Source organism: Equus asinus, chromosome 3, assembly GCF_041296235.1.
Source record: "Equus asinus isolate D_3611 breed Donkey chromosome 3, EquAss-T2T_v2, whole genome shotgun sequence".
NCBI lineage: Eukaryota > Metazoa > Chordata > Mammalia > Perissodactyla > Equidae > Equus > Equus asinus.
In genome coordinates, this window is record NC_091792.1 from 149,718,910 (window position 1) to 149,740,889 (window position 21,980).

The following is a 21,980-nucleotide window of genomic DNA, read 5'->3' on the forward strand; positions in this document are numbered from 1 at the left end:
ATGACTGCTTTATGCCGTTTATGTAGCTCCAGCCACTAGCAGAGTGATTGGTACACATTAAGGAACCAAATGACTTGATTTTTGTTTTGATAAATTGAAAAGAGAAGTCTGTTGAGAGTGGCAATAGAGGCGTCTGAAGCCACCAGGGGGAGTCAACCGAGGCACGTCTGAGTTGGTACCACAGAGAGCAGGGGGAGTTTTTAGGTGGTCTAGCAAGTGGAGACTTTTTCTGGGTAAAAGAGGCGTGGGTGCTGAGAGAAGGGCGTGTCGGGTCAGCAGGGCTCCTCCGGCAGGAAATGGATGCAGTCCAGGCCCCGCGTTGGGTGCCCGGGGCAGCGTGGCGAGGCTGCCCTGCTGGTCCAATCGGGAGCGCGTCCAGACCTTCGGGCTTGGCTATCTTTAAAATACCGAGCCAGCCCCCACCAAGCACCTGGCCGCGCGCTCTGCTCTCCCGCTGCGGGTGAGTATGTTTAAGAAAGCACTGCCACCCCGGCAGTTCCATCCGCAAGTCGCTGCCGGGGAGCAGGGGAGGCCAAAACAGGTTCCCGCGGGCACCCTGGGCCTTGCTCGCGCGCCTCTAGGGCTGGCGCCTTTCCCGGCCCTCCGTGTCCTGAGGTCTGGCCGGCGCGCAGGGCAGGGGGCGGCCTCTCCGAAGCCATCCCGGTGGTCCCCGAATAAATCATTCATGAGCCGGCGCCTGCCGAGCCGGGCTGCGAGGGAAGGGGCGGCGGCAGCAGGGGCCGAGGCAGGAGCTGGACCCCAGCGCCCGGTGAGTAGCCGCGTCCTCACCCCGGAGCCCGGGAGGCGTCTGTGGATCCGGCGTGGGGCTGAGCGCACTCCCTTCCAGAAAGTTGGGAATGGGGAATGGAGGGGCTCGCTCTGCGCCCTTCTCCCCCGCGGCAGGTGATACAAGCCCGGAGAGCGGCGGGGAAGCCAGAGGGGCTGCAGGGCGGGCGAGGTGGTCCGGGCGCCCCGCCAGCGGGAGTTCCGGGCAGGGCGGGGACGCGCGCAAACTTTGCCGGCAGCCTGATGGCTGCGTGGTGGGTCTTCTTTCCATCCACTGGAGGGGAACCGGCGGCTGTGGCTCTCCAGGTTTCGAGGCGCGAACAGACGGTGGGAGGAGAGCGGTACCGGGACCCCAGAGGCCGCGGGCTCGCTCTCTGGGAGAGCGGCGGACCGAGGGGAGGTTCGTCAGGGGCTTGGGAACTGTTCTGCAGTGAGGGGAGTGCTGGGGGTGGCACCTGGGGCGCGGAGCACTGAGCCACTCCAGCGGGGTATGGAAAGGGGTCACCTTCCACTGGTTTGCAGAATGGAGTACGCGGCGCAACCAATCACAGCAGGAGGGGGGTCTGGGGGCGCAATGGGAGGCCGTCTCCCCGCGTCCATGGGGGAACGCACGCACCCCTGGCTTGACGCCTCCCCTTGCCCTCTTTGGGTGCACAGCGCGGGGACCTTCTGCGATTGCCGGATCGAGAACTGGGTGCTCGGGGCGCACCCCACCAGTACGGCGCCGGCCGGGACAACAAAGGGAAACACGGACAGAGGAAGTTTCGCGGTGCGGGAGAGTCGGGGCCCCGAGGTCAGTATCCCCGAAAGCCCGCGCCCAAAGGGGCAGGAGATCCGATCGGCGGGAAGACACCACTCCGAACCCCCTTCTCCCTGGAGGGCCCCGATCCCTGTCCACGCGGGCCGCGGCGGGGAACCGGCGCCGACACGCTGGGGCAGCCAAGTTTCTTGGGCGACCGCCTCCCCCCGGCGGCGGCGGATTCCTCGAGTCTCCCGGCTTCCCGCGCCCTCCCCGCCGCCCATTCTTTTGTGTCCCGCAGCCCGGGAGAGGCTCCCGCCGAGAAGGGAGCGAGGGCAGGAGGGGGTGGCCTGGCGGTGGGCTGGAGGGAAGGGCTGGAGGAAGCCTGCGCCCAGGCTTCCTGCAGCAACAGGTTGTGCCTGCAGCCCGAGGCAGCTCCTGACCTTTCTCCTGCCGCTGCTCGATAAAGCTTTCCCGGGTTCCTGAGGGCGGGGGCTGACCTTTGTTAAGATAAGCAGGTGTGTGATTAGGGTCCTTGAACGGCGCCCCGCCCCGACAGAGACCCACTGGAGACTCAAACAGCTGCTGGGGTGTTAGATTGAACCAAATGAAACTGCCACTTTTGTGGTTCGAAGACTTGAATATCGGCAGCTTCGTAAGATTCCGATTGTGAGAAGTTACTTCTTCTTTTTCTTTTCTCACTCATTTGTGAGTTTCCAATTTCAATATCCTCGGAGCAGTCCTGTCTGTCAGGTGAGCCCAGGGGCCACGGTGGAATTTAGAATACTGATGCTGCGGTGCACAGAGCCTTTATTGACTGCCAGCTCTGTGCCTATTTGATCTCTAACCCTCCAGCGCGATCGGAAACCCCATTTTACAGATGAGCAAAGGAAAGGATGGAGAATGCAAGCAACTGCTCGCTGTCACCGAGTTAATAAGTGGGACTAGGCCATCCCTGCCTGCCTCAAAGCCCGGAATGCTGTCTCTTCAGCAGTGCCTTTTTGTTTTGTTTTCGTCATGTGTCTCATAATTTTTTTATGAACTTCCTCATGATTTCCTTGCTGAACTATTTCTGTGCATCCTAGTGCAGTGAAGTTAATACGTGCATCAAAGGACAGGTTGAAAATAAGAAAACTTTAAACCAAATATTGTTTTGTTGGTACCATTTAAAATATGAAGGAAATAGGTTTTTCAGGGGCCCAGGAACTACCTCTGAGATTTGTTAAGAGTCAGGATGTTTTGTTGCAATGATAGAAGCCAGCTCTGGGTAATTTCAGCAGAAAGGGACTGGGTACTGGGTGGCTTGCAGAAGTGACAGGAAGGCTGGCTAGCCAGGCTCAGGAGCCCAAGGGAGCGGGACTCAGGACCTGTAACAGGACCCCTGGTTGGTGTATGGCCATAGCTGCCACCACGAGAGTCTGGATGTGGCTGCTGGCACTGTCGCCATCACTGCTAGAATGAATCAGAAATTGCCTCTGCTTGAGTGTCCTCCATGCGCAAGCCCAGAAGTAAGCATGTGATTGGCTCAGCTTGACTCACCCCCCAAGGCACAGTGTGGGCACCTGAGCTGGGCTCGCATGAGAGGCAGGGCTGCAGTCCACCAGACTCACAAAGGTAGCTCAGAAACTGGGCGGCTCCGTCGCACCCTTCTCCCCGCAAAAATAACCCAGATGACAAACATCTACTACAAAGGTCCCTTTAAAAGAAGTTCCATCAAAGGACGAGAAGAAATGAGGCTGGATGGTCACCATCTTTGCTTTTAAACCAATGTTGGTGGAAGTGCTATTCTCTGGATTCCAGGCTCAGAATCATGGGAGGTATTTGCTTAAAATTCACATCCTTGGGCCCCTGTCCCAGTTTGAAATAAGTGTATTTGGAGTGGAACCCAGGAATCTACACCCCATAAACCATAAAAATGGTGAGACGGCCTTATTGGTTAGTCTAGTGCCTGTGTAAAGAGAGAGCCCCTGAGGGAGCAATTTCCAAAGCCTGGAAAGCTGAGGGTCCCAGCAGAAGGTGTGGCCTCCAGAATAGTAGACATAAGTTCTGCCGTGAGTAAATCCAGGAGGAGACAGCCTGCTGCTTGTGTTGGAGGAAACAGCTACGGGCAACACCTCGCTTCCCGAGGCTGTGGGACTGCTGAGCGATGCTTGAGACAATTTTGAAATAGGCAATAATGACCATTTTGTGTTAGCCCTCCCTCTACGCCCCACCGTTTGAGTTCAGCAGTCCTTATGGAGTGCCTACTGTGTGCCAGGCTCTAGGGGTGCAGACATGAGTTAATCAGAGACCTCACACAGCAGCCAAGATAGATCAGTTCAATGTAATGTAAGGAAGGCGTCTGGGGGGATTTTGCCTCACTTCTGTTGGGTTTGGGAAGCTGAAGGTGCCTTTGGAAAGTGGTGTGAATTAGCCAGGTGGGTGGGTACTCAGCAACAGTGCTGGCTCTCAGACGTCAGTTGTCTTAAGAATCAGGCACCCCCCAAGGCAGGTGGTAATGCTCAGGAGAGTGTTAAAAATGCAGGTTAATGGGCCTCATCCCCAGGAATTAGGTCCAATAATCTGCATTTTAAGTAAAGACTCCATTTTATGCTGATGCACCTGTTGGTCCAGGAGGGCTTTCCTGGGTTTTATGCTGGCAGCTCTGCCAGCTCCTCTCAATTGCTCTTGCTGCTCAGCGGGGTTTCACAGGTGAGGACCCAGACCTCTCTTGGCACAGGCAGTTAAAACTGAGATGAAAAACTCCTTTATGAGTTGACTTTTATCAGTTGTCTAGTGTTTCATAAGTAGTGAGAATGTTTTCTTAAAATTTACTCTAAAATTTAAGAGGGACCTACACTTTGGAGCAAGATGTAAAGAAACGAGGACAAGCGGCTCCAGGTGCTAACTCGGTTGACGTTTCATCTCAGCAGCAGGGAGAAGCAGTGCTGCCTTTCATTTGGGATCTCCCTTCCCCGGCCTTCTCACTGAGGGAGTTGGGAAGTCTGTTTATCCAGCTCCCCCATGGGCCTCCTGCCGTTTCTCCCCTGCTGTGTTTCTCCCCGTCTCTGGCTGAAGCTGGTGGCATTACCAGGAAGTCAGCCTTTCTTAGCAGCTGAGCCTTTAATCCCTCCAGCTGCTGTCCTCTCTGCCTGTCCGTTAGCAGAAAACGAGATAAGATGTGAGTGTGGTGTGTGTGAGTGTGTGTAGGGGTCGTGTGCATGTATGTTGTGTGTATGTGTGGTGTGTCTGTGTTGCACGTCAGTGTGTGATGTGTATGTTCATGGCATGTGTTGCATGTGTGTGTAGTCTGTGTGATATATATGTACACAGCATGAGATAGTATGTGCTGTATCTGTGTGGGGGTGTGCTAGGGTGTGTAGTGTGTATATGTGTAGTGTGTGTCAGTGTGGGTGTATGTACATGTGTTGGTGTGTGTTGTATGTATGTGTGATGTGTGTATGTGTGTGTGGTATTTGTTAGCGTGTGTTGTGTGTGATGTGTGTGTGCATGCCTGCCTGCTTAAAGGAGAGCAGTCCTATCCTATGTGAATAACCGCACAATCTCTCCTTTCACATCGTCCGCCTACCCTGTGCAGCCATGGAGACTTCCAGTGAGTGGGCTTGCAGAAGCTAACTGGTTTTGCGTCTTTCTCATTTGTTCTCTCTGGAAATGGTAGGAAGACTGAGCAGAGCGGGCCTGTGTTTGAACGTGTGCAGTGGTGATTTCCTATAAGAACCAGAGCAAGGCTGGAGCACTTCAGAGCCTGAGGCCAGGGTGTGTGCAGCAGCAGCCACGCCTGGCAGGGAGATTGCCCTGGTGTATCTGTAGGGGAGATGGAGAGCCGACATGGAAGCCTGAGGTTAGCGAGGTTGACACTGGGAGCCACTGGGGATCTGAGCAGCCCATGATTTGATAAAGGGAGAGTTCAGGGTCATTCTGTTGGTAGCTCTGTGCAGAAGGGATTGGAGTGGGCCAGGCCCTAGAAGATGAGGCAATATCTAAGGGGATTAAATAGGAATTAACATCTTCATGCAAAGAGCTCATGCAGTCCCACCACTTGTCTGGGGCTCTCTTTGACTTGGTGGGATGTAGGTAGTGGGCCCTCTGGCCCCTTGTACAAGGTGTCACTTTCTTGATGGTGCCCCCTCTCCCATATCACAGTGTGTTTCAGGAGCACCCTGTCCTTCTTTTCAAAGTTCATAAGTGTGTATCTAATGTACAAGATGAAATCAGGATGTTCCTGATCCCAGAACAGAGAGGCGAGCAGAGCATCTTAGTTCCTCTGGTGGGTTCTGTTTTGAGTCACCCAGCGCCCTGCAGGGGCACAAGGAAAGTAGGCTCTTTGGCTTATTCAGTTATATATATAGCAGCACTTCCTGATCCCCGACTGTGTGTCCTGCCTTGTGTTCAGTTCTGGGGATAGAAATACCAGGAGGACAGGGTCCATCTTGGAGGTGCTCTCGGTCCCTTGCTCTCACTAGACGTTGGGTTAGTAGCTGCTCCTAGGATTTCTGTTTCTTTCTCCCTCTCCCCAGGGGTGGGCAGGAGTCTCCCTCTGCCCTACCTCTCATCACTGGGACCTCTAGCGACCAGGTGGTGACTTGGAGCTGAAGGTTTCCATCAGGATTACCTGGTGAGCATATTAGAAAGATAGACTCCGTTGTCACCGATCTTAAAGAGTTTAGTCCTTGTTGAGGCCATGCTGTTCTAGTTTGGGTTGGGGGTGAGTGAAGAGGGGGATGTTTGAGATAAGATCAGTGAGCAAAGAGTAGAAGAAAAGGCCGAGTAATATATATCTCCAGAGACAGGGGCAGCAACACAAACTTGGAGGAAAAATAAGCGTATAGTCTATTGCTGGGGGCCTCTGAGCCTCTAACCGGAGGCTGGCTGAAAGGAGGACTCTGTAGGAAGAGTGTCTTGCTCATTAGATCTTGGAATCTGAAGGCAAACCACTGGGTTTGAATTCTGGCCCCAGCCAGGACCTCGGGCAAGTCACCGAAATCCTCTCTGTATCACTTTCCTCATTTGTAAAATGGGATAATGCCTTACACGGGGTCCCACCTGTAAAGCACGTGGAACAGTGTCTAGAATATAGTAAGTGCTTAATAAATGCTAGTTTCTAAGACCACACAGCATTCTCTACACCTAAGGGTGTTCCCTCAACCCAGGAAGGATCTGCGCTCCGAGTCCGGCCTCTTGCGGAGGGACCTTCTAGCTGCCCTGCCCCCGCAGCTCTGAAGCAGGCTCTGTGTTTGCTTCCCACCTGCCGGATTAGGCCGAACGGCTTGCTCGAAAGCTCTGCAGCCTCCTTTCCGGGAAACTCCTGGGCAGGCAGGCTGCACGCGTGAGTGACGGTTGCCCCTTCTCTCCCTGCCAGGGATGCTGCGTCCTGAGCGACCAATCCGCCTGGAGAAAGCTCTTTGACGCCCTTTGCCGCATGCCAGCCCGGCCGGAAAACAGGACTCAGCAGACCCGTCCTCCCTGCGCCTCTTCTGCGCAGAAACACACGCTCCTGTCTTATCCAAGGCTTCCAGAACTTCTGCAGCGGGAGACCCCCAGTCCTACCTCATGTTTGGGGGATCCTGCTAGCTATGGCCCTTACACTTTGCTTCCTGCTGCTCCTGGGGCTGTGTGGGACTACCGTTTCAGAGGGGCTGCCATCACCCACAAAGAGCCCTGATGTTTTGGAGTTTGAATTGCCTGCAATGAACTATGAAACCAAAGACTCTTACGATGCTGGGCCCATTGGCGGTCTCTTTCAAATGGTGCGCGTCTTTCTCCACGTGGTGCAGCCGAATCCTTTCCCTGAAGGTAAGTGCGATTGTGGGAAAAGCCAGGATTTGTCTCCAAACACACGTGCACATGCACAATGTTGTTTGTTAATGACAATACAAGTAATATATGTTATATTCAGTATTTTAAAGTATGAGGTTCAAAGTGATTCAACTGCACAGCAACAGAAAATATTTAGACAGAAGTTAAGAAAACTTGTACCAGTTAAAGAGGTTGTGAGGAGTGTGATTGTAAGAAGTGAAATCAAGCTACGTTGCTGTGTTTTCCAATTTGTTATCCTCCTTCCATCCCGCCTTTTTTTTTTTTTTGGGTTAGAGCAATGAATTCTTCTCAAGTACACATGAAAGGTAATAATGAGGGTAAAAATGTAAATTCTTTTCATCAAATGAGAAGTTAATAATTACCTCTCATGGTTATGCTAGCATTTAAAAATTTAACTCTCTTCCACCACCACAAAATGCAGTTCTGACATTGCTTAGGGCGAGGGCAGGCCTGCCGCAGCCTGTGCACCTGAGTAACTGTTCGCCTGGGTTCTAAGAGTTTGAGTGAGAGGAAAGGACAGCCCGTTGTCGGAACTCTCATGGCGTCGTGCTATTATTCTTTCTACGAACTACTAGTTGGCTACTTCAGCCTTGTTACCATTGTTTACTCTTCTCATCTGTACTTTGAAATCCTCGGGGTGTGTGTTTTCAGGAACCGGATTATGAAAATTAAAATGTTCTGTGGCGAGTATCCACTGCTAGGGCTTGGCAGTCGAAAGTTTTACTGGCTTAATGTTAGATCTATCCTAAGCTTGTTCTGTAAACTACAAAGATTTGAGTACTCTCACTGATTACTAAAAATTATAAAATTTGTGGTAACTTTTATCATCTTTCTTAGCTGGTCAGCTGTTCATAAGAGGCTTATGTGTGTGTGTGTGTGTGTGTCTGTGTGTGAGTGTGTGTGTGTGTAAGAGAAACGGAGAGAATATATTTATTGAACGTGAGCACTTGTTTTATTATGGGCAGTTTATAGATTTTCATTAAAATACATTTATAGTGAATTTTTTTACATTTGTTTGTCTTAGATTAAGCAACTGAAACAAACAATTGGAAGTGTAGTTCTCAATTTTTGGTTAGTTTAAATTTCAATTCAATGAAATACATCACTCTGAGCCCTCTTGTCACTGCAGAGAGTCCTGAGCAAATACTGCGCACTGTTTATGTCATTGCTTAAAAGACTAAATTTGGAAATCCAAAGGACAGAGTAGAAAATAAGCTGTTTGTTTATTAATATTGAGTACAAATTCACTGTTCTCAATAGAAATACCTTCGTTTAGTTGTAGACATAAATTTTATTGAATAAACAAATACCTGCTAGTGTTTCTATTAGTGTTGGCTTCTTTTTTTAACATAAAAGGCATAGAATTTGGTTGTTTAATATGAATTTACGTGACTTCTTTAAAGCGATTGTGAAGTGTCCATGTGCCGTTCTAAGGCGTCGTGTGTAATTAGTTAATCCCGTAGTCTCTTTCCATATGTTGTCTGATTTTGCTTCCTCTAGATTTCAGAGGAAGGCATCGTCATACTTATTTTATGAGGGAAAGGGGTATTTTTAAAAGTCTTCATTCAAATGTTCAGGTTAAAGACGTCCTATTTCCAGTGCATTCTGAGGTGCTGAACTCCATCATCATTGGTCTAGAAGGAGGCGTCTGAAGAATTTAAATCCTAATGTAATCTGAGGGTGTTAGCTCTGCTTGTCCCTTGACCTTCGTTAATACTTGTTACTTCGGAGAAAGAAATTCCCGAAATTTTCAGCAGTATACCGGAGGAGACCAGCCCTACCCCTTAAACAACAATTGTTAAGTTGCTTAAGGAAGGTAATATTAAATTCAGCAGGTGAGGTCTTGGAGTGTTGGTTTTCTTCCACCATCTCATTATTTATGTTCTTTCTTCCAGTTACTAGATTTCGTAATATTCTCAAAGTGCCCATTAGGTACTTTGAACATAAAGGGCACATACACAAGACAATCACGGTTTTTCCATTTGGGGCCAGTGCATTTCATGAGCACCGAATCATAGGCAGATGTCTTCATAATTGCAGATGCGAAAAAAAAAAAGAGATAGATTTCTATTTATTATCTTAAATAAATGCATTAACTAAAACAGACGACTTCAGGACAAGTCCTCTGTGAAGTAACATCTTCACAGAAGATGGTACCTCATAGGGATGTTCTTTCATGTGAAAGAGGAGAAGTGTTTTGGGTGCAAAGTCTCAGTACAGGAGCGAAAGAGGAAGGGAGGGCCCCGGACCCTGGACTCCCTCTTTTCAGGCCATCCGACTTGGGAGTTTTCCACTTTTACACCCTTTGTCCGACCAAAATGGTAGACCAGATTTTGCATTTGGAACTGTCTAAAGAGAAGCCCATGCTGTATCCTTATAAGTAAAAGACGGAAAAGTCCTGGGGAGCTTCGGCTTGTGACAAAGGCCTACTTCCTGGACAGAAGGAAAGGTTAGCTTGGATTAGACTGGGTGGCTATGTGCCGTGGCAGAATGTGTTCTAGATCCTGGTGTGGGTATTTCACAAACACCTGCCCTGGTCTGAAGCTGCTGGAGCGATACAGGGTGCTGGGCCTGGGCTCACTAAGACGAGAGTGATGGCTTACATCTGGGAGGAGTCTTTTGTCCATTCCTTCAACTTAGAAAGGGCACTGAGGGCAGGATGACCAGGCAGAGTTGAGGAAAGGGTGTTTCAGGCAGAGGAAATGGCATGTCCGGGGACTGGAGGAGACAGTGGTTCATGGTGGACCCGTGAAGCGGGTAGTCCTGGAATAAAGCGGCCAAGGTTGGGGACCCAGAGCTGGAGGCCCCTGACTGTCAGGCCTGGGAGTTTTGCAGAGGGAAGGACGCTAAGGCAGCATGAGAGAGGTTTCATTCATTCGACAAGCGTTTATTGAAAGCCCCTGCATTCTGTGGGGCACCTTGCTGGGTGCTGTGAGCCAGGGTGGAAGTGGAGTTGGGTTTTGGGAAAAGAATCCGATAGCAGTTGGCAGAGTAGGTCACAGGGAGGTGGGGGTCCTGCAGTGGCCCAGAAGGAGGTAGTAACCACCTGACTTAGAACGAGGCAGAGGTGCTGGGGGAAACGGAGGAAATCTGTTTCATGGATTTCATTTCAAAGGACTTGGTTCAAATCCTCGCTCTTGCCTGTTACCTGCTAGGGGATCTTGGCCACGTTTGATTTTCAGAGCTTCTGTTCTCATAGATGTAATATGACTATAATCTTAACTCACTTGATAGCTTTTGTCTGTGAGGCTTAAATGGGGTGATGTTTGTAAAGCCTATATTTAAAACCATGCCTGCCAGGTACAGAGAAAAGTCCTCAATAAATGTGGCTGCTATTAATATTATTATTTGAGAGGAAGAATTGACCAAATTTGATGCCAACATTGGTATCAGGAGGGGATATAGGAAAAAGAAGGTGACTCCAGGAGGGATCATTAAAATGTCCTTGTTACTGCTCCCTCTGGAACATTCTACATGGAGTTGGCTCTTAAGAAGCACTTCCATTTCTTTTGAAGTTTAGTGGGCTGTGTCTCCTGGCAAGCACGGCCCCTCCCCCCCCCCCCCCGCCCCGTAGCAGAACTGGATGCAGAAGGCAGCGCTTGAGTGTAATGCTAGTTTACTGAGTGGTCTTCACTCCTCCACAAAATCTACATCTTAGGAGCTCTTGTCTTTCTCTGTTGCTTTGTTCTTTCCTGCTGCCCCCGGGATCTGCTGTGAGGCTTTCTTTGCTAAGTGCTAGCTCATTTGAGTCTCCCAACAACCCTGGTTGGTAAATGGTGGTGGTGGATGGTGGTCTTATTTTTATTTATGATACTCCCTTCTGCAGAGTGGAAAACTAAGTCAAAACGAGGTTGCATGTTGCTAGTCATGTTCACCCGACTAGCCAGTGGCAGATCGAGAAACCTCTGTTTCAGGACTAGTTGTTTCTCCTATATTCCACAGCTTACCTTGTGGGTACTTTATTTCCCTTTTATTTCACCAGAGTGCTTTTAAAATGACCGTGGGTTACTATGAAAAATAGTAATTTTTGCATTAAAAGTGTGAGCTGCAGAAGATTATCTGGTGTGGCTGGTGAGCAGTGCCTTTTTCAGTTTTATGGGTCTATGATAAATTTTGTATAAATCATGGCCCTGATCAGAGCCATTCTAATGGAGCAAGCAAAATAAGTCTCCTCTGCTTTTATTTTTACAGAAATTTTCTAAAATTATTCTCCACCGTGTTTTGGTATATTTTTAAATTAGATTTGAGGATGGTCGACCTATTTCTAAGGGCCTTTTAGGCTAATCTGATTTGCTCCTGGAAATGGGAGCCAATGGTGGGTGGGGGAGTGGGGTTGGGTCAGTGGCCGTGGAAAGAGGGAAGAGGGAAGCTTGGTTTCGGTGGAGTCCGATATGCCATGAGGATGTCATATGAAGTGGGAGCTCTCTCTGTTGCAGGTAACTGAGAGCTGTTAGCTAAGGGAATCAAAGCAGGAGCTACCATCAGGACTCCGGGTCATCTCATGGCACTCGGCGAGGGGTCAGCCACCAGGGACTAGATCTCACTCTCCAGACTCTGCCTCCCATGTTGGGTCCTCTCTGCATAGCCCCTTCATTCCTCCTCCTCCCTATCCCCCCTCTCTGGGTTCCTGCACCTCCATAGTCCTCAGAGTGGAGACCCAGATTGCCAACATTATAGTTTTCAGGCCAGACTCCTGGAGAGTGGCTGGGGGTGCTTTTTCTTTCAGTCCCAATTGCCAATTCCAGTCCCTCCTGGGCCAATCACCAACCATGGGCTCATTGAGTAACTATGGCCAGGGTCACACCTCGTGGGCCTGGTGCTGTGAGCTGTCACTGTCTTCATGACATCACAGACAGGGAGGTGCCTCCCAGGAAAGGGGTGGCTGGGGGACAGCCCAATAGGTGTGTCTATGCTGATATCCGCATGGAATCAGGATGTTGTATTATATCCAACACCTGCGTGTTCTTCCTTAATTCAGACAAAGCCAGCACTGTCTCCTTTAGATCATGTGACTCAGACTGGCAGTGGGCCTGGCCATAAATAAGGTCATGGAGGGAAAGCACTAATATCCGTTGGTCCTCCCTCCCCCATGTCACACATTGTACTAGGCAGTCTGCAGCTGTCATCTCTTCTCACCCTAACAATTAGAACAGCAAACAGCTCTTACGTGTCTGCTTTCAGGGATATGATCAACTCAACAACTCTGTGAGCTAGGTACTATTGTTTTCCTTTTACAGAAGAGGAAGCTGAGGCCTAGAGAGCTAAGGTGAACAGGGTCACACACTAGCCAGTGGCAGAGGCAGGGTTTGAATCCAGGAGGGCTGGCTTGAGAATCCAGGTTCATAGTTGCTACTTTTCTTCTTCTTTTTTTTTTTTTTTTGGTGAGGAAGATTGGCCCTGATCTAACATCTGTGCCAATCTTCCTCCATTTTGTATGTGGGACACCACCACAGCATAGCTTGATGAGTGGTGTAGGACCACGCAGGGGCTCCTAACCCGCGAACCCTGGGTCCCCAAAGCAAATCATGCTGAACTTAACCACCATGACATGGGGCCGGCCCCTGCATTTATTTTGCCGATGAAGAAAGTGAGACTCAGGGAGATTAAGGGACTGTTCCAAGGTCACACATAATGGCCATTTGCCCGAGCCAGGGTTTGACCCAGGGCTCTGTGATGCCCAGCTTCCAATGCTGCACCACCTTCCTCTGTGGGGGAGATCTGCTGTACAGAGTGAGTTTATATGTCCCCAGGGACTTGTGAGTGTGGGGCGGGATTGGGTGGGAGGTGACACGTCCACAGACTGTAGCGGGTATTCTTCTCATCCACGTATGTGTCTTCTGCTTCATAGTACAGCTTTTGCAGCTAAACTGAAAAGCTAGTCCTGTTGACTGTGTTCCCATAGCCATGTCTGCAAAGTCCTGCTGAAATGTGCTCCTGTTTCCCCATAAGTGACAAGTGAGCCGGGCTGTACGCTTTTGGGAAAGGTGTGCTAACGGTGGGAAGAGTCCCGCAAAAGCCACAGGAAGAAGAGCTTCCTGCTCTCCTGGTCTCCAGTGACGACGTCTTTCAGGAGAGCTTCAAAAACATGCAGGAAATGAGAGATTACGCGTGAACGTAAATAAAGACAGGCCACTCCAGCAGCTGCTGGGTGAAGCCAACGTGGTATTAAACATTGCTTGTCTATTGGGGTTGAACGGAAGGGAGGTCCTAAAATTTGTGCTTGGAGAAGCAGCTGTAGAGTGTGGTCTGTACAGGGCAGTGCTGGGTCAGAACCATCGAGGAGGATGGACATTCCCAGGAGAGATGGCCCCAGGCAGGCCTGCCACATACCCTCTGCTTGTCTGGGGTCTAGATTTGGAAATAAGCCCAACACTTGGGTGGTGGTGAGGAGCTCACATTCTGGAGCCACTGTCTGGGTTTGAATCCTGGCTGAGATGTTCACTAGCTCTGTGACCTTAGGCAAGTTACTTAAACTCTCTCTTGTTTCGTTTTCCCTCTGTAAAATGGAAGTGATAATACTAATAGTACTTTTTGGGTCATTGTAATATTTATGTAAACAATATTTATAAAGCAATTAGAATAGTATCTGATGTATACTAAATACTATATAAGTGTTTGTCAAATAAAATAGGAAAGTATAAAATCCATATGCGTTAAAAGCTTTTAAATTAATCTCGGGTTTTGGTGATCACAGGGACAAAAGAACAAGCGTTCATCTGACCCCCACTCTGTTGGTTTCCTAGGGCTGCCGTAACGAATCATCACAAATTAGGGGCCTTAAAACAACAGAAATTCACTCTCTCCCGGTTCTGGGGGCCAGAAGTCCACAGCGGACGGCGGGGCAGAGCCACGCTCCTCTGAAGGCTTCAGGGAAAGAGGCTGCCTGGCTGCTTCCAGCTTCTGGTGGCTCCAGGTGTGCTGATCTCTGGCTGCTTCACCTGGCCGCCCTCTGTGTCTCTGGCTCAAACCTCTTCCTGCCTTTTTCTCGTAAGGACACCTGCCATTGGATTTAGGGCCCACCCTACGTCCAGGATGATATCATCTCAAGATCCTTAACTTACTTACGTCTGCAAAGACCGTTTTTCCCAATAAGGTCACATTCACAGATTCTCGGGGTCAGGAATTGGACAAATCTTTTTGGGGGCCACCACTCAGCACTACACCTATCATACTAATGCAGTGCTCCCCGGCGACTCAGAGATATTCAATAATGTGCCCAAGGTCATATTTCTGGAAAACGACGGAACCAGATTCAAACCTGACTGACTCCAAGTGCTCACCTTTCAACCCTGTAAATGTGAACATGTAGTGAGCTCTCCCGGGTGCCGAGCCTGCTGTTGTTTGGCAGAGGATGGTGTTGACTGGAGTTCCCTGGTCTGGAAAAGCTGACGTTGAGTGAGGAGACCTGCACCTCCACAGTGGGCTGAGATGCAGGGCAGGCTGGTCCACGCTCGCTGTCAGGTGTGAATTCTGTGTCGAGGGCTGTCCGGGGAGGGATTAGCCACGATGCGGCCAGGAGAGAAGGCTTCCTGGAGGATGTAGCATCTGAATCAGCCGTGAGGGTGTGGAAGTGTTCCGGAAGCAGAGGAGAGCATTCCACTGGAGCATTCCAGGGGCACAAGTAGAGGCGTGAGTGATGCAAGTTGAGACAGGCGCTTAGAAGATATGGCCTGGAGAGCAGTGAGGCCAGAGCCCTGCATGTCTAGGAGGTTGTCAGGCCGTGAGCCTGGGGAGCAGCTTGTAGGCAGATGGAAGACAGGCTCTGGAATGTCATGCCAACACTTCTACATGGGGTTCTGTAGACAGTGAAGAGCCGGCTTCACTCAAGAAATCTGCAACCCTGAGCAAAGCTGCAGGAAGGAGGCCAGGGGGAGTATGCATTGTCCACTGAACCTGTTCCTGGAAATTCTCACGGACACTGGAGCACTAGTGGCCCAGCTCAGTGCTTCTCCAGGTGTGACCCTAAGACCAACAGCATCAGCATCACCTGAGAGCTTGTTAGAAATGCAGATTCTTAGGTCCCACCCCGTAGCTACTGAATCAGAATCTTTTTTAGTTTAAAAAATATTTAAACATGTTTTATGTTGAAGTGTAATATGCATACAGAAAAGTGCGCATAAGTCTACAGCTTGGTGACTTTTCACACACTGTGCAAGTCTGTGTAACTAGCCCCCAGATCAAGACAAAGGACAAGTCCCCGGAAGACCCCTCTCATGTTTCCTACTCACTGTCCCCAACTCATCCTGGGGGTAACCCCTCTCCTGGCTTTCAGTGGCACAGATTAGTTATGGTTTGTGGCACACGGGCTGCACTCTTCGGTTTCTGGCTTCTTCTGTTCAACATTTTACTCGTGAGATTCATCCTTGTTGTTGCAGGTAGCTGTAAATATTCATTCTCGTTGTGTTGAGTTCTATCACATGAATATACTGTAATCTATTTATCTATCCTACTGGACTGACGTTTGAGAGGTTTCAGTTGAGGCCTGTCTTGGTCAGCTTGGGCTGCTATAACAAAATGCCGTAGACTGTGTGGCTTAAACAGCAGACATTTATTTCTGACAGTTCTGGAGGCTGGAAGTCCAAGATCAAGGTGCAGGAGATTGCGTGTCTGGTGAGGGTCCTCTTCTTGGTTGGCAGACGGCTCTCATCTTGTATCCTCATGTGGAGGAGAGAGAGAGGGCTCTAGTCTCTTCCTCTTCCTGTAAGGGCACTAATCTCGTCATGAGGCGCCACTCTCACAGCCTCATCTGAACCTAATTACCTCCCAAAGGCCCCACCTCCAAATACCAGAATGCTGGTTTCAATAGATGAATTTAGGGCGCCACAAACATTCAGTCCATACAGGGCCTTTATGCACAGTACAGCTATGAAGATTTTTGTATGTGTCTTTTGGTGGCTTATGTACTCATTTCTGTTGAGTATATACCTAGGAGTGAGCTGCTGGGCCATGGGGTATACATTCTTTCACTTTTAGTAATATTACCAAACAATTTTCCAAAGTGAATATACCGATCAAATGTTTTTCTTTTTAATTTTTATTATGGAGAATTTCGGGTATGTACAACAGTAGAAGGGTCTGATGAGCCCTCATTTACCCATCACTCAAGCTTCAGCAACTTTCAGCTCATGACCAATCTTGTTCTGTTTACTTTGACCCACTCCTCCTACCATCTGTCTTTATTTTGAAGCAAATCGCAGTCTTGCTGTCACTGCATCTGTAAATATTTCAGTATGTGTCCCTAAAAATAAAGACATAATACTATTACACTGTGAAAAGTCAACAGTAGTTCTTCAGTATAGACAAATATTCAAGAAGTGTTCAGATTTCTTGATTGTCTTGTAAATGCAATTTTTAAAAAATTTGTTTGAATCGGGATCCTAATAATGCCCATACGTTGCAATTGGTTGATATATCTCCTTATATCTCTTTTTAATCTATACGATGCTCCTCTGTGTCTTTTTTGCCCCTTGCAATTTATTTGTTGAAGAACCTAGTTACTTTTCCTGTAGTATTTCCCGTAGGCTAAACTTTGCTGATTCCATTTTCACAGTGTTCTTTTCTATTTTTTATTTTTATTTATTTATTTATTTTTAAGGTTTCTTTTGAGGAAGATTAGCCCTGAGCTAACTGCTGCCAATCCTCCTCTTTTTGCGGAGGAAGCATGGCCCTGAGCTAACATCTGTGCCCATCTTCCTCTACTTTATATGTGGGACGCCTACCACAGCATGGCTTGCCAAGCGATGCCATGTCCACACCCGGGATCCGAACCGGCGAATCCCGGGCCGCCTAAGCGGAACATGCAAACTTAACCGATGCGCCACCAGGCTGGCCCCTTTCACAGTGTTCTTAACATGTCCCTCTGTCCTCTGCATTTTCTATAAACTAGTACTTATAAAGATCAGATAGAGGTTCATTTCTGAGGCAAAAGCAATTTATAGGTGGTATTATACATTGCATCAGGAGACAGATAATGTCTGGTTTTCTCTCGTTTTGTGATATTAGCAGCATTGATGATCACTGTCTAGACTCATTCATTCATAACGGTCCAATCCTGTTAAAATTGTTTGCAAATGTGCTCTCAAATATATTGGAACTCTTTAGAGAAAAATGGGATACTTTGCATATCCTGTAACTTGAATTTTTCACTTAACAGTATTTCATGGACATCTTTCCGTGTCTGTTCCTTTTAGGGTGTTGCCTAGAATGAAAAGGATTTTTAAGCAAGGCACTTAAAACATCCATTCACTAATCTTTTGATGTAGGTCCAAGACTGTAATTTTTTTTATTATGAGTTACTTGAAGTTTTGTGATTAGCATTTCTATAAACAGTACCCCAAATTCGTCCTCTATAATTTTTGGTTTCTTTGTTTTGACTTCTTTGAATTGGAGCATAACACTTGGAGTTCAGAGTTCTAGGTTTTTAGTTTGTTTTTTTCTCTCCTTACACTTTTACAGTTTATTCACGATCAGTAATTTCATCCAGTTGGCAGGGCTTTATTAAATCTTTATAGAACATTTGACTCAGTTTTCAACACTCATTCTTTTTATGTTCATATTTCCTCAGTTTGTATAATATGTTGTTACACGTTATTTGTATTATAAATAAAGAAGCAGAAAGAAGCTTGGCGGCAAACCAAGTGTTATGGATTGAATTGTTTCCCCCCTAGATTCACAAGTCCTAACTCCTAGTACCTGAGAATGTGACCTTATTTGGAGACAAGGTTGTTGCAAATGCAGTTAGTTAAGATGAGGTCAGACTGGAGTGGGGTGCGCCCCTATCCAACGTGATTAGTGTCCTTATAGGAAAATTTGGAGATAGATACAGACTCAGGGAGGACACCATGTGAAGACAGAGTTATGCTGCCACAAGCCAGTGAACTGCCCGAAGCGAGGAAAGCTCTAGAACAGATCTTGCCCTGGGGCCTTTAGAGAGAGCATGGCCCTGTCGACACCTTGATCCTGGACTTCCAGCCCCCGGAACTGTGAAACAATCAATGTCTGTTGTTGAAGGCACTCTATTTCTGGTATTTTGTTACAACAGCTCTAGCAAGCTAATCCATCTAGTAAGCAGAGAAGTGAGCTGGTGTTTGCAGAGGTCCACGGGTACCCAGCAGAGGTGGTCACTTCATGATGACGGACAGTGCACAGCCATGTTTTCTGAGAGAAGGGACTGCTGGCTGGGTGAGCTGGGCAGCTGGAAATTGGGGTTTAGCTTCCCGAGTGTCTACTGGACACGAATTCATACATCAGAGTCACATCATCCGTGCATTTAATTCATGAAGATTCAACTCTGTGTGCTGAAAAAGAAAAGAAGAGAGAGAATTTAAATAGTACAAGTGAGTCTTCCCGCTGCTCTACGGTTGCATTGTATAGCATTCACCTGAGAAGCCCCCACCTCCATCGATGCTTAAAAGAAAAACAGCCACTGCTTGTTTGAGATGAGAGATTTAGGGATTTTCACAGCTAATTCCTCTCTACCTGCCTTTCGTTCACTGCACTCCCTGCCTGGCACGAGGGCCTAACTCCCCGCGAGATCAGACGTCTGGTTCTGCTGCCTCCTGTCCTCCGCTCGCCTCCTGGCAAACTCCTGTTGTTTCTTTAAAACTTTCCTCGTGTGACACCTGTTCTGGAAATCTGGTCCCTCTCATCTCGTTTTGTTTGTACCATTTCTGTATCATTTACTCACTTTTAATATTGCATATTTAACACTACCTTTTAATAGTCTGCAGTCTTAGATTATAAACTTATTGGTGTCAGTGCCTGGCACATGGGAAATCCATCATAATCTCTTGCTTTTGTTTTGGTATTTTTGAACTTTTAAAAAGATTGTACTTTTTTCCTCCCACCAAATTTCTTTTTCTATTCACTCAACAAAGATTGAGTATTTGCCACGTGTACTTTTGTGAAATACTAATGTCATGATACCACTGAGGTATCATATAGTAAAACCCTTAGACTGCCGTGAGCCTTTCTAGAGTTTGCTGCTCTGCTTTTAAATTTTCTTCTAGAAATTCCCTTACTGTCAGGTTTTCAAATTTTTTCATTTTGTTTCTCTATTGTCAGCTCTTAACATAGCTCTGCTTTCTTCAAATCCTAATGCTTCACTTTATACAACCCTCTGGGCGAGTTGCAGTGGGTGGCTCCATTTTTCCTGTAGGAATCAAAGTGCATGGACTTTGTGATAGTTATTTATAGTTCAGAGACTTAAAACTTTATTTCCACGTTTACTCCTTTTTCACTTTCATGGGAAAACTCAAGTTTACAATTTTTTAGCTAGTAACATTCCCAAACTTAACAGTAATTACATATCTGTGAAAAGCCCGGGAGCAAGGAGCAACTGTGATGTGAGGAACATCATGTGTGATTCAGACGAAAGGTGACAGGGAGTCCTGAGAATGCCTGAACTGAGAAAGAATAAGTGTTGAATTAAATCCAAATCATCAAATGAGTCTGATTATATCCATTGCTTTCATCCTCAATATTTATTAAAATAATTTAAAACTAAATTTATCGTTAAATATAAAAGATATGTACATAAAAAGCAAATAACGTTTAAAGGTGGTGATTGCTAACAAGTTTTGTACGTCGTCATTCATTCATTCATTCAGTGGATGCTTAGTGAGTTCTTACCAGGTGCCAGGCTCTGTTCTAGGCTCTGGGGAATAAACATCCACAAAATGTTTTATACACACACATACATTTTTTTTCCAAAAGGCATTATTTGACATGATCTTCTGCCCCATGCTTTTAAAACTTAAAAACTAGACATCCATTTCATTTCTGTTTAATTTCACAAAATGCAGAGAAGCGCAGAGAAAAATTTCACAGAACGTTGGTAGTTTTCTCATCCTCTCAGAATGAGTATGTAGTCAGATTCTTTTAAATAAAAGAAAGAAAACCTTATCAACAAAATTGGAATCCCCATTACATGCCATCCTTGATCCTATTTCCCTCCTTTCCTTCTCCGCAACAGCTTGTATCCTCTTAATGCATGTCTTTGTGTGCTCACTGTATATCGGGAGTGTTATTTTGTGTGTGAGTATTGTTTTCTGTCTGCCTTTTTTAATTCACTGTTATGTTTTTGGTTTCTATCCATGTTGAAACCCATGAATTCTAATCCATTCGTTTGGGCTACCTTCTGATGTCCCATTGTATGAGAAAGCCACATTGTGTTTGTCCTGTTCCCTAGTGATGGTATTTCAGTCTTTCTCCTCATCTTTGTAGCTGCTGCATAGTGTTCCATTGATTAGATAATACATTTTTCTCTTAATGATGGTTATTTGGGTTTCCAGTGTATTGCTATTTTAAACTCTGCTACAAAGATCACCCTTGAATGTATAGCTTTGCATACTTGGGCAAGTAAAACCAATAGGAGGAATCTCTAGAAAAGGAATGACTGTGGCAAATGGCCTGTGCCTTTAGAATTCTGATTGATATTAACCAAATTGTTCTCTAATTTGTATACCAATTTGTACTCCCAGTGCTAGTACATGAAAATGCTTGTTTTTCTACACTTTTTCCAACCCTGGTTATTTCTGACTTTTTATCTTTACCAACTGATGTGTTAGGGAAAAAAAATCATGTTTTAATTTGTATATCTTTAATCACTAGTGAGTCATATCCTTTTATCTATTTTATATTTCTTTTTTCAAGGAACTTGTTCTTGTCTTTGCTCATTTTTCAAGTGAATTATTGGTATTTTCCACCTTGATATGTTCCAGGATCTCACCGAATTTTAAAAATACTTTATTTCCTGAATAAGTAACGTATTTACATTGCTCAAAATTTAAAAGTACAGGGGGCTGGCCCCGTGGATGAGTGATTGGGTTCACGTGCTCTGCTTTGGTGGCCCGGGGTTTCACTGGTTCGGATCCTGGGCACAGACCTGGCACCGCTCATCAAGCCATGCTGAGGTGGCGTCCCACGTAGGAGAACTAGAAGGACCTACAACTAGAATATGCAGCCATGTACTGGGGGGCTTTGGGGAGAAGAGGGAGGAAAATAACACAAGAAAGAAAAAAGAGGATTGGCAACAGATGTCAGCTCAGGTGCCAATCTTTAAAAAAAAAAAAAATTAAAAGTAGAAAAGGATATGCCATGTGAAGATTCTGTCCCATCCTTGATTCTCAGCCACCTAGCTGGCTTCTTTTCAGGCGACCATTATTACCGGGTTTTGTGTGTGTATTTGTGTGTCTGTGTCTTTTCAGACATATTTTCTACATATACAAGCAAATATGTGTGTTTGGTCTGTTTTCCACAAATGATAACATTTTGTATATATTATTTAGCACCTTGCTTTCTTTGTAAACATACAGCTTGGTCATTTTATATTAGTACATGAAGAGCTGCTTCTTTTTTTTTATTGCTGCAAAGTAGTTTGTTACTTATTAACTTGTTTCCACATTTTATTGTTATAAACACTGCTATAAATAACTGCAGTTATTTCACAATGTGTAAGTATACATGTAGATTAAATTTCTGGAAATAGAACTGCCAGGTCACTTTAGGATTTTGTGAATTTGCACTTTTAATCAACATTGCCTAATTGCACTCTAAAAAAAGTTGAACCCATTTCGTCCTACGTTCGCTGTGCAGAACAGTCTCACTGCATTTTGTCCAGCATCTTGTGAGGTGGACA

General features: G+C 46.8%; 1 protein-coding gene across 19 annotated transcripts in view; it reads left to right on the top strand.

Moving 5' to 3' along the window:
* Positions 1-21,980, top strand: part of PROM1 (prominin 1) — a 148,293-nt gene that overhangs the window by 41,820 nt on the left and 84,493 nt on the right. For 8 of the 19 annotated variants that reach the window (XM_070506186.1, XM_070506183.1, XM_070506184.1 and 5 more), the window contains one exon: positions 6,885-7,318. In XM_070506186.1, coding sequence (XP_070362287.1) covers positions 7,099-7,318 — 220 coding nt within the window. In that variant the 5' untranslated portion in view covers positions 6,885-7,098. Of the gene's footprint in view, positions 1-153; positions 770-989; positions 1,187-1,443; positions 1,580-6,884; positions 7,319-21,980 lie in introns of those variants that run through there. The other 11 variants (XM_044767801.2, XM_070506193.1, XM_044767800.2 and 8 more) reach the window with 9 other exon arrangements.